Here is a 12,110-nt window from a genome sequence, read left to right on the forward strand (position 1 = left end):
GCAGTACAAAGTAACGATTGCATCATGAAGATGAACAGACAAGAACAATTCATATAATAGAGAATACTGCGTCACTCTTATCTGTTTGTATTGAAAAACATTGCAGACCCTGTCAAATATTTCATGATCCATCCATTTTCATTGCGTCCCGGGAAGCCTAAAGGGTAATAATGCTTCAGGACCCAGGCTATAGGTGTCAAACTCAGGTCCTGGAGGGCCGCTGCCCGGCATGTTTTCCAAGTCTCCCTGTTGCAACACACCTGCTTCAAATGATCAGATCATCAGCAAGCTCTGCGCAAGCCTTACATTGAACCTGTTCATTTGAATCAGGTGTGTTGCAACAGGGAGACTTGGAAAACATGCAGGGCAGCGGCCCTCCAGGACCTGAGTTTGACACCTATGACTCAGGCAAACCATTATTAGGCAGTCCCAACCGACCTGATCTGTGAACTCCACTATGGTGGTTGTGACCTCAGACCCATTGGGCTGGGTCTCCGTCCTGACGTCAGTCTTCCTCCCGATGACATCACTGGCTTCCCTACTCAAAGGTGTGGCGCTGGTGACCTGACTGGCTTCTTTGTGTGACTGCTCCCTGTCCACTGAAGATGACACTGGCACCGACCTCTTGGGCTTTTTAGGCACTACAGGCTTGGGAGGAAAACATGAAACAAAATGTTGTTACTGAACACAAAAACAGACAACAGAAAACACAAGTACAAATTACTGACCCCTCAATTTATGCAAATATCACCTTAAACCCTTTGATGCGCCCTGTAACCTGATAACATGACTGTCCACAACCTACTTTTGGGTTCCGATCCATCAGTTGTGAATCACCGATTTAAATGAGAAAGCAGTCCAAAAACAGGCTGACCAAATCTGAACGAAAGAAAGGAACAGATGTGATGTACCTGCACATCAGGCCGCTTAGGTTCCGTCCGAATTTCTTCGGTTTGAATGTTTTTAGCTGGAGGGCTGCTGCTGGCTTCTGTGGACGCAGGAGGCGCCGACACCCAAGGTGGCGACTGTTCTAGGGGGCTTTGGTGCTGAAGGAAGTCGATCCCGAAGCGCAACCCCCCGTCGGGCGACAAGTCCCGTTCACCCAGCTCGGACATGCCCCGCGAGAACTCCTCCATGCCTGTTTGCAGGTCCGTGAGGACGGTGAAGTCGACCTCGGCCTCCAAGCTGGAAGTGGAGCTGACGGTGATGCTGGAACATTTGCGCTCGATGCCCAGGTGGGTTTCCTTCAAGTACGAGATCTCGTGGTCTTGATCGTCCTCAGACACTGAACCCAGACGTCTCTCCCAAGGCTCCCGCTACACAGAGAGTCCACGTTATTGGCCCGTGATGCAGGTAAGAAAAACTAACCAGCCTAATTTCTGAAGTAATACTTTAGTATTTCTGCACTGAGGTAAAGATATTAGACACAGAGATATTGTGAAGAACCTTGTCAAGTTACTCTCAAGTAGAAGTATCACATGACTCTCTATCATTCTAGTGACGTTATACCATATCCCGATTGGATTATGACGAATGTGGCACGGGAATACAAATACCCAGCGAGAATTAGCACGTCTTCGGTTGACCTACATTCTAAGTAAAAAAGACTGAAGTAGTGGAGGATAATTAGTCAGTAGCTGCGGCTACGGACGACCCCCAGGCACCAATTTGGCAATGGCGGAAATGAACCACGCTAAATGCCGGTCAAGCTGCCTGAAAATCTGTTTGTGTACAATGTTCACCGCTTCACTTTCTCAGTTAGCATCAGAGAGCAGCTGCTGCAAAGACACCACCGAAAATGACCAAGTGTTGCATCCTCACACCACATCATGTCAACACTTCTGGTCTTTTCGCGACGTTTAGCACGGTTTTCACCCCGTGAGCTTTTGGGCTCCTTGTGAGGAAATATAACAGGCACGGCGTTTGGTTTTGACTGTCGTTTATAGCAGGACACACCGATGAGCTTTCTCGTGAGATGAGAGCACAATCGCAGGTCAATAGACGGGCGGACGGACTCTTCCATCCGCATTCGCCCACTGTGCCACCCTATTAATTTGTAAAATAAATGTTTTAAAAAATGTTTAAAGACGTTTTGTGTCCAGTGACAGAAATTTGAGTCATGTTTGTGCTGTTTCATAGGAAGTGTAAAGTGAAAATGTAGACTGCGGCGTTAGCTTCTCCCACTATCAGCTAGCTGACTGGTTCACTTTCATATGCTTGTCAATTGTCAGCAAACGGTAGCGCGTTTTATATTTTACATTACGTGTGTGATTTCATTTCATGTTTCTGTGGCAATGGTGAGCCGTGTGACATGCAGCGTTTGACTGTTTTTAAAGGTAATAAGGTAGCATTATTTAACTTCTGCTTATACACGTATGACACTTCGTACAATCAGCAAATGTTCTATGATGGTGAGAGGTTTAACTCCACAAAGAAAGATTCCAAATTTAATGGAATGCCTCGGAACAGAACTTGAAGGTAACACGGTCATACAAATACCATCCGGTATGATGCTCAGCGACAACTCACCGAGGAATCGCTTAGCGGCTCCTCATGAATGGCAGGTGTTGGAGGGGTCTCCTACAAAACAATGAACAACAAAAAAAAACCCCTGAAATTATACAGCCACAATCACAAACATGAGTTGTGACATTTTAAAAAAGTTTGCAATGCTCTCTGCTGAGTGTTTGTGGAATGCAGAAGTCGTCCATTGGTGTTTCTTTCTCAGGCTGGGGAGGTTAAAAAAACAAACACACAAGATAATTCTTCACTGAAGCTATCATCAGAAGCATGCTGCATTTCTCTTCAAAATGAACGGCAATGCCATGCACTGAACTGTTCCCCATTTTGGAAAAAAAATAATCACAATAATAACCATTTTCAGGGGAAAGGTATTCATTGGAAATGGGATGTATGAATGCCTAAACCCTGAATCATTTGGCAGCTCTGCGGCCTCTGACCATGTCTAATTGATGTTTATTGATATGTCTCGCGTTGCTACAGAGATGCCAAGGCAGGACCTTGAGTTTCGCAGCCTCTCTCGGCCATTTACGAATAGTTTTCGACGAAGGGATGATTGGAAAAGGCCTTTGCGCTCCTTGCAACAGCAGCCACCTTTGTCATGTGAGGGATGTCGGAAGTATTAAGGTGGGACCTCAGGATAAAGGTCCGTGACATTCTGAAATGACCAAGCAGATGTCAAGCTTTGCAGAGGGGGCGGGGGGAGAAAAGCAAAAAGCTCGCTGCACCGTGGACAAGAATTAAGTTGTTCGATGGCTTTTGCTTTCTCAGTCACATGAGTTGTAAAAGGATGAGCGTGTGATTTTGGGTTTACTTTTGAGATGGCAAACACAAGATTTGCATGTCGTTGCGTCAAGCTCATGCAATGTTTGACTTCCTCATGATGGACAGGCAGGTTTTGGTGGGACGCGTGGGTGGTTTACCGCTTGCTTCCTCTTGGTGGCGTCTTGGTTGCTTCTGTAGTGAATGTGGCTGCAGTCAGTGTTGCCGTGGCGGTCTCGGGACCACTGCTTTTTCAGAGGGAGTGTTCGTGGGGGAACTGTTGGTAACCTAAATAGGAGCCTCTCTGCATTCACATCCGCGTTATTTTGAGTATCTTCCGGATTCTCGCCTCTTCTTGGCATTGCGTTTTCCGCATCGTTAAATTCTCTCAGGTCTAGTCGTGGTATTGGTCCAGCGTCGCGGTGGTTTTTTCCAGTTGCTGTGTTATCACTGACTCTTGGTGTGTCAGACCGCAGCCTATCGTTATTTTCCAGTCCTGTTTTCTCACCAGATTCACCTTCCGATCTTGTCGTCGCTGCATCCCCGACAGGACCCCGCCCAGACTGGCTATGAGGGTTCACACAAAGTACGGAGTCTTTATTCAAAGATTTTTTGGATCGCTGTGGCTTGAGAGGAACGACTTTGGTGACTTCGGCATGTTCAGAGTTCAAAGTTTTGTTGAACTCTATCAGCAAATCTTCAGAGCTGAGACCTTCGCTTTCCTGTGTGTCTCTTGAGGCCCCTTTTCCTTTCGAGACCGAATCCAGAGTCTCCGAGGAGAAAGCAGAGTTTTTCGACAGCACTTGGGGTACGGTCTGCTCGTATTGGCAAAGCTTAACATCTCTACTCTGTGTTCCGCTCCCTTGTTTTGCCTTTGGGGAACTGAATCCATTTTCATGAATGTAACTCCTCGCTAATACAAAATTATGACCATTGTTAGTTGCCAAAGGATCATCCTGCGGGCTTCTAACTTTGAGTCCCTTTGCTCTTAAATCAATTTGAGGTGATATCCCAGTCGGAGAGTTCCACGTTCCCCCATTTTCCTCAGCCCAAGGTGTGTCTGTAGCCAGATTAGAGTCACAATCCATCGCTTGTCCATGAACATCCTGCTTCTCAATCAAATTGGCTTCACCAGTCGCCTATGTTGACATAGAGTAAATAGTTAGCCTAGCGTAACACTCCGATGTTACCCCACTTTACACTCAAAGAGATTTATCAAGACTAGTCAGGGGGGGAAAAGCAAATCACTACATTCCTCGGTCATATGTCAAGATCTGTTTTTCCCACTCGTATGTTCAGTCCCAACAAGTCATATTTGGAATGGCTGCACAAGACATTACGGGACACCTGGCCAAGCTAAATAGATCAGACCAAGAGAAAATAACCAGGAATCAAGTCGCATTCTTACTGGTTTCCGCTCTGGGGTTCCTCCAGGAGGAGTAACAGAGCAGGCGCGTTTCTCCCGCTGGGTCATCTTGCTATTGGGCTGCCTCAAGGCCTTCTTCAACTCATTAATGCTGGCCTGGTGCTTCTGAAGAACATCTTCTGGCTTGTCCAAGAACTGCTGTTTACACAGTGAAAATCAAGGCTGAGTTACATATACCAAAGAGATACTTTCCAGATACGTTGTCTTCAAAAGAAAATAAAGGCCCAAATTAAACAGGATCTCTTTATACTCTCCTTGGCAATAACTGTCTACCTGTCACATGCGGAATTACACAGGCCTCATTTGTTTCGACTCTCTCATCGTAGCATAAACAAAACTGCAGTTGTTGAAATGCGTGTTGCTATGTTGGACAGTTGTAAAAATTCTTTTTGACACAAATTTTATACAAACGGGAAGTCTCTTTCAAACAATGCCCCATTTCGAAGCAGCATGCATTTGTGGGTTGAGCAGCACGGCTGTGCATTGTGCCCCCCAAGCACTGCCTTAGCCAAACGCCTGAAGTTGTTGTCGCTGCTGGCTGTTGTGTGTGTCCTTTGGAGGACTGTACGACTGAATTGTCATCAGTAACATACTGTAACATTTATAACAAGACATATTGGCAGTTGCACAATGTACAGTGGAACCTCAAGTTACAAAGGAGCCCAGATCAGGGCTTTGCTCCTTGCGTCATTGGCTGTGTGCGTAACTCATTGCGTTCTGCTGTTTGGCTCGTCCTAATTCGACCTCAGAGTGATTTTAAGGTTACGCTTGACTGTACAACTCTGAGGAAAAGCTGTCGTGTGTCAGCTGGAAGTTCCACTTTTGCACACACGGTTCTTCCAAGTCCAAGTTCTCACGGCGGCCGCCTACACTTCTGATCTAATGTGGCACCAAAATCTTACTGTATGTACATGTACAATATTCGTTGTATTGGAGTGGCTCTTAAATTAAAAGAAAAAAAAAGAACCACAAAAAAGCTAAGCAGGGTCAAGCAGCAACAACACACATGCACTTCATCTAATCACATCTAATCGCTGCCTTAACCTCATTAACGTAGCAAAAAAAAAAAAAGACAAGTATCTGTATCCATTTTTTTAACACCCCTCTACCCCAAAAAATATTATTATTTCTTCACAGTGAAGTATATGTTTATGTTGTACTGAATTAATTTTCAACCACACACTGACCAAAATTAGAAAAATAAAATCATAAAATTAATAGGAAGGCCTGGAACAGATGAATTGCATTTCCATTCATTTCAATGGGAAACTTTACCTCAACTTATGAACATTTTGAGTTACAAACGGGATCATGGAACCAATTAAGTTTGTAAGTTGAGGAACCACAGTACTCTTTCAATGAACATTCTGGATCATGTTGACGATTCATACACAGCCAAAACAACCTAGTCATGTACCTGAATCTCACGCTGGTCACCAACCTGGTGGCACACCCTCTCTCTACAATCAGACGTGCGACTTTTCAGCTTCATAGTGTACCAGAAGCTCAAAACAAGAGACAGTAACGGCAACTAAAATCAAGCAGCTTGATACATTGTACAGCGGAACGTGTTTGTGAATGTGGCACACACTGAAGTCAAAACAAACATTTTTCATGTCGTGTTCGAGCAGGACAATAACTGATGGAAGTCAAAAGTAGACAAGATAGGCAAATACCTCCTGCTTGGGCCGAGCCGCGGCCAGATCCTTGTCCAACTGGGGAGCGAGCCAAGTGAGATGAGGCGTTTCAGGCAAAGCAGATGACGGTGTGATTTCATTTCATTAGTTTGGTTAATTTGCATGCAAGGATGTCAAAACTTAAGCCAAAAAAAAAGGAAGACAAGCAGGCAAACACTCACACTGTCGTCAAACAATCATTTTCAAAATTGGCTGATTGAATATTAATATACTAATTTGATTTTGCAGACTTAACATGAGCAGCGAGGCATACTTTCCCTGAAGACCGCATAACAAACGATTATCTACGCGTGAACTTTTAAATAAGCGTATCGTGTGTAGAGGGCTCCAATTAAAATGCATGTCGATGATCAAAAACGAGAATTTTCAATGCTTGGCTGTTGGAGAGCCGAGCGTCAAGCGATTAGATCACTGGCGGGTGAGGGGGGAACCGCTAAGCTAATCAGCAGTACTTGAGGACCATCTGTTTGTAATGTGTGCTCATCATAATTGTACCAAAAAAAAAAATCAGTCCCTTTAATGGAAGTGAATGTGTGCACCTGTTCTTTACAGCAGTGATTCTCAAAGTGTGGTCTTCTGCAGTCATCCGTGAAAAAAAAAAAATCACTGCCTAAATGCAGATTAGTTGTATAGTATTTAATATTTTCATGTATTCTCTCAGAACTTTTATGAAGGCACATTTGTATTTGACATTTATGTGCAATACATTTTAATTAAATCATTATTTAAATTCTAGACAAATAGATCTTATTTATTTGAATAATCAGTATAGGCCGGGAGTATGGCAGTTTATTAAATAAATATATTATTGCCATTTAATCAATGAATCGCATGAAAAAAAGTGCAAATTTTCCTCCCTAAACTGAAAATCAAGATGTTTCAAATTGATAGTGTTGAAAATGCACATTTTTAATTAGTTAGGAGTTTTTAATTTTTAATTAGTTAGTTACTGGCTTGGTCGGTAACAGCAATCAGAAGATTGGCAAAAATGCTGATCAATGTATTTTAAATTAAAAGCATATGTTTTCGGGGGGGGTTTTGGGTGGGAGGGGTTGATTCACAAAAATAATCTACTTTCATGTAAGTCAGCAGAAATCTGAGAATTTTCACTGTTGCAAGGCTGAATTTCCGAGGATTTGTACAATTCTGAAATAAACAGTCTCTAAATGATTAACCAAGTTTCAAAAATAATTATTGATTAACTGAATAATTGGTTTGTTGTAAATGAGGATTTCTATATCAAAGTAAATCTTTTTCTTCTTTTTTTTTACTTCTTTGAAATGGAAACTCATTCACTTTTGATGAATCGGTAAGCCCTATTACGCAACTGCATTTTAATATCGCGCATGAATTTGGGACATCTGAGAGCTAAGTCAAATTGAACACCCGGTCCTGAAAAACACTACTTTGGTGAGATTTCTTCCATGCATCGTGTCATATGTACAGACATCATTGGAAGCGAACATAATTTATTTGCTGACAGTTTTAGTTTTTCTTCTTCATTTTCTCTCCATTCATTCTGTTGACAGCTCACGGTGTCTGCATTGGAATGCTTCAAAATTGCCAGCTAAATAGAAAAAAAACCATTCCTTTCAGGGAAAAATAAATCAAAAAGGAGACAGGATGCAGACACGAGGCGCGGTACGAGACCAACAACGACCACAACCACGCACACACACAAAGGGCCAAAATACCTCTGGTTTCGAGTCTACAGGCGAGGCTGCTTCCTCGGCCTGCAGGACAAGACAACCCAGCGGGGTGGGGGGGTCAGAAAAGAGGAGAGCGGGTGGTTAGCCCGAGGAGATGATGACATTAGAGCAGGGAGACTACAGAAACCTTTCAGAGGAGTTTAAATAAAAATAAGCAGATTTAGGAGCAAGTGAAGTATTCTTAAATGCCTGGAGAGGAGCTTAAAAAAACGGCAAGATTAGATGAAACGGTTGGGAAAATAGGGATGGTGAATACTGTTGTCCAATGCAAAGGAAGAGGATAAATGCTTTTATGGATTTGATCATTTTAAATGTTGGATAAAGTCAAGGATGTGGCTCAGTACAAGACTGTGAGTCGTGTATCGAAAAAAAATGAATAAATCTGTTTTGATCTGCGGTCATTCATCAGTGTGAGAGAACTAACGTCAGCGTTCCCTTTTGACCCGTACCTTGAACTCCAAAGTCTTGCTGCACGTTGACATGCTCACACCACGAATGTGCTCTGGTCCTTGGTACAGATCTAAGTCCTGGTCAGGGTCATGATGCTGGTCTTGGTCCTGGTCCGGATAGTGGTAGTGATCATGGTCTAGGTCCAGGCTGCCTTCTTGGTCCAGGTCTTCCCTGGACATGAACTGTGTTCGTTCACTTGAGCTTCGCTGGGACAACTGGTCCATACTGTTACCTAAAGCTGAAGCTGGTTGGGTGCCAGTGGGGGGGCGGGGGGGGGGGGCAGCGCTTAGTTTGGACAATCCACATCGGGGCACTTGACCGTACAAATTCCATTTGGCAAATAATAACTCTTGATTTGAACACATTCATGCTGTACATATTCTGTAAAAGAAAAGACTTAGGAGTGGAGGATGTTTTTATTTCCCTTGGGAAAGCAGTCAAGCAAACATGCATGACCAGGGAAAAGATCGTTTTGATCATTCCTGCCTGAAAGTTTGATAATTTGTTTGATAAATTGGTGCCATTGTTCAATCCAGCTTCTTTCATTTTAGGCAGCTGGCTAAAATAAAACCACTCCTTTCTAATGAGCACTTTGAAAAAATAATTTATGCCTTCGTCACATTCCCGTTGGATTACTGTAACACACTTTACTTTGGAATCAGCCAATCCTCCATGAAGTGTCTCCAGTTGGTCCAGAATGCTGCTGCGCTCCTCTTGACTGGTACTCGTAAGAGGGAGCACATCACTCCTACTCTGGCATCCCTTCACTGGCTCCTTATACTTTTTAGAGTTATTTTTGAGATCCTGTTATTTGTTTTCAAATCTTTAAAGGGCCTGGCGCTACCTTACCTCTCTGAGCTCCTCTGCCCCGACACACTTGCCGAGGTACCAAGAACGATTTCTGCCTTTTCTGTTGCAAGTCCCTCTCTTTGGAATGACCTCCCACTGAACATTTGGCAAGCTCCCTCACTGCCCATCTTAAAAACTCGACTCAAAACTCATTTTTATTCTTTGGCTTTTGACTCGTTATTTTTAGTTTTACTGTTTTTGTGCTTTTTACGGTCTTTGTTAGGAATTTATTGTCTTATTGGTTATTGTCGTATATGATATTTGCTTCATGTACAACACTTTGTATAGAGTGGTGCTTTGTTTAAAGTGCTCTAGTAGTACAGTCGAGTTTAGTTGAATTGCAGTTGGGAAAACTGTAAGTGGTAATGGACGGTAATAGAATAGTGCAATTTTCCTTTAAAACGCATAGTCAACTCAAGTGATGAGTTCACTCTCAAAAATGCCGGCACTTTCCAACTTTTTAAACATATTTAAACATTTCATGCACCCTGTAACCTGATAACACGATTGGCTGTCCACCTGTAGTAACCACTGTTCCTGAAAGGGTTGAATGTCAGGACCAACACAAAAACTGGAGGACGAATTTGAGCTCTTACCCCCGTCAATACTTCGGGAAAGCAGGTACCTCTTGCTAACAGAGCGGTCAAAGAGAGGAGCAGGCCTGTCGATCAGAGCACTGGCCTGTCTGGTTTGGGCTTGAGTTCGCCCACTGTAGCGGAACTTGGAGCCGATCACCAGGAAGCCCTTTGGAGGTGGCTCTGGTGATACCAACCTGTCATAACACAGTTAACATTGTTTCAAATAAAGAAAGATTAAAGATCCTATTTGCTTCAAGACGGAATCACTCAAACAATCAATACTACATAATCAGCAGGATTCCCAACTATTGATTAATGACTGATCAGGCCAATCCCTCGTACGGTTGTACCATGCCATGCAACAGTGCAGAATAGGTGAGTAATCCAAGTCGTACCTGAAGAAGGTGTGGTGCTCAATGCAAACCTTCCACAGGCGCTTCGAGGCCCGATGGTTGGGCAACTTGAAGCCAATGGTGCTCTCAAACTGTTCATACTGAGCCGTGAGGGAGAAGGAGTGATGGATGGTGGAGGGTGAGGAAAAAGGAAGGGTGAGAGGAGCGAGTGTACGGGGGAAAGACGAAGGGACAGTGTGAGGGTGAGCCGTGTTGACTCCAAAGCAAAGAAAGAATCCATTTCTTGGTCGCTGAGACATTTTCTTGGGTGATACGGTTGTCCTTTCCAAAACAGAACCCTAACAGTCCAAGTAAACTCGCACTGATTTTCAGGATAGAAAGAAGGAGAAGGAAAATTCACAAAATCAAAAGTCAATGAGACGGACTACCAACGGTGAAACCATGAAACGAAATAGTGGGGCCTATGTGACCTTCGTTACATTCACTGTGGATTTGCCACACGCTGGAATTTACGATCATGAGCCGCCCTCATTGGGCTTGCAAGTACAACAGTTTCAACGTCAAGCACCCTGCGAAAAGACCCAAGTCGTTCGTATCTACCTCTCCAGGACGGATCTTGATGTAGAAGTTGCTCCTCTTGTAGGAAATCTTGAGGATCTTTGGCCAGGCGAAGCGGTTGATCCTTAGACGGTCTCGGTAAATGAGCAAACCATTGGCGCTCACGCCAAGCATGATGTCAATTCCCTCGGAATCCTAAGCGGCGTGGGCAACAATGTGTGGTTTAGGAGTATAGAGCGACTAGAGATTGTTACAGGTTTGTCTCTGTACCTTAGCGTGATGTAGGTCCACCCCGTACATCGAAAGCTTCTTTGCATTTTCTAGAAAATTCACTTCCGCCTCTGCTGGACTCATTCCTCTACGGTGGGATAATCACAAATTAGTCCTCACTGAATCATAGCCCGCAAAGTATCACTGACATTGAGGTGAACGTGTGTGCCGACCTATAGTTGTGATGCAGCTCCATCACCCTTTCCTCCAGCTCCCGTGTCTGATTAGGGGCAAAGCGAAAGTCAGCTACGTAATCCGGCCCGTGTTCCTCTGGCTCATAGTCGCCCAGTTCTGCTTGAACAGTGTAGGAGCCCAAGAGGGCGTGCGTGACAAAAGAACAGGGCAGTCGGCCGGACAGGATGTCATCCCTCAACTGCAAGCACAGGTAATACCTGAAGGGTAAAACATACGGATCTTGTGAGACTTCAGCTCCCAGGATTTTTTGCGAACTTAATAAAATTCTATTTTGGGGGACATTCGATTCCACCACAACTCATGCAAATAAGGCAACGTGTTTATAGTAATCATACAGCTTGTACATTTTTTTTCTTCAGTTGATCTAGACTCAGAGAGGGCAGGGATGGGTAAATCACATGTGAATATTCAGAAATAAAAACTGTCAAAAGACAAAAAGAAAAGTTATGTTTATATTCTCTGTTTTTAGCTATTATGGCATTAATCAGACATAACTATGCAGTTAAAAAAGAGAAAATAAAGACAAGAGAAAACTAAAAATGAGAGAATAAAGAAAGGGAAAACAAAAAAACGTGAAAAAAATCCTTTGCCAATTATTTTTTATTTATTTATATTTTTTCTGAAATTGGAAGTTGACCAACGGTCGCACGACAATTTAGTCCAATTTAGTGCTTCCGCGAGTAAAATTGAAACCAATCCGCTATGCATGGACATCCAGTATGTGAATATTTATCCCCATATAA

At 43.5% G+C, this 12,110-nt stretch overlaps 1 protein-coding gene across 2 annotated transcripts in view; it reads right to left on the minus strand.

Moving 5' to 3' along the window:
• The window catches only part of si:dkey-178k16.1 (band 4.1-like protein 1), a 75,548-nt gene that overhangs the window by 38,540 nt on the left and 24,898 nt on the right, over positions 1–12,110 (minus strand). The window contains exons 7-19 of one of the 2 annotated variants that reach the window (XM_052050902.1): positions 11,346–11,564; positions 11,173–11,260; positions 10,945–11,097; positions 10,387–10,484; positions 10,010–10,185; positions 8,564–8,808; positions 8,100–8,138; positions 6,385–6,423; positions 4,691–4,846; positions 3,444–4,421; positions 2,530–2,580; positions 912–1,316; positions 439–648 (exon numbers count right to left, since the gene is read on the minus strand). In XM_052050902.1, coding sequence (XP_051906862.1) covers positions 439–648; positions 912–1,316; positions 2,530–2,580; positions 3,444–4,421; positions 4,691–4,846; positions 6,385–6,423; positions 8,100–8,138; positions 8,564–8,808; positions 10,010–10,185; positions 10,387–10,484; positions 10,945–11,097; positions 11,173–11,260; positions 11,346–11,564 — 2,857 coding nt within the window. The remainder of the gene's footprint in view (positions 1–438; positions 649–911; positions 1,317–2,529; positions 2,581–3,443; positions 4,422–4,690; positions 4,847–6,384; positions 6,424–8,099; positions 8,139–8,563; positions 8,809–10,009; positions 10,186–10,386; positions 10,485–10,944; positions 11,098–11,172; positions 11,261–11,345; positions 11,565–12,110) is intronic. The other variant, XM_052050911.1, reaches the window with a different exon arrangement.

This window comes from Hippocampus zosterae, chromosome 2 (genome assembly GCF_025434085.1).
Source record: "Hippocampus zosterae strain Florida chromosome 2, ASM2543408v3, whole genome shotgun sequence".
In the NCBI taxonomy this organism is placed as follows: domain Eukaryota; kingdom Metazoa; phylum Chordata; class Actinopteri; order Syngnathiformes; family Syngnathidae; genus Hippocampus; species Hippocampus zosterae.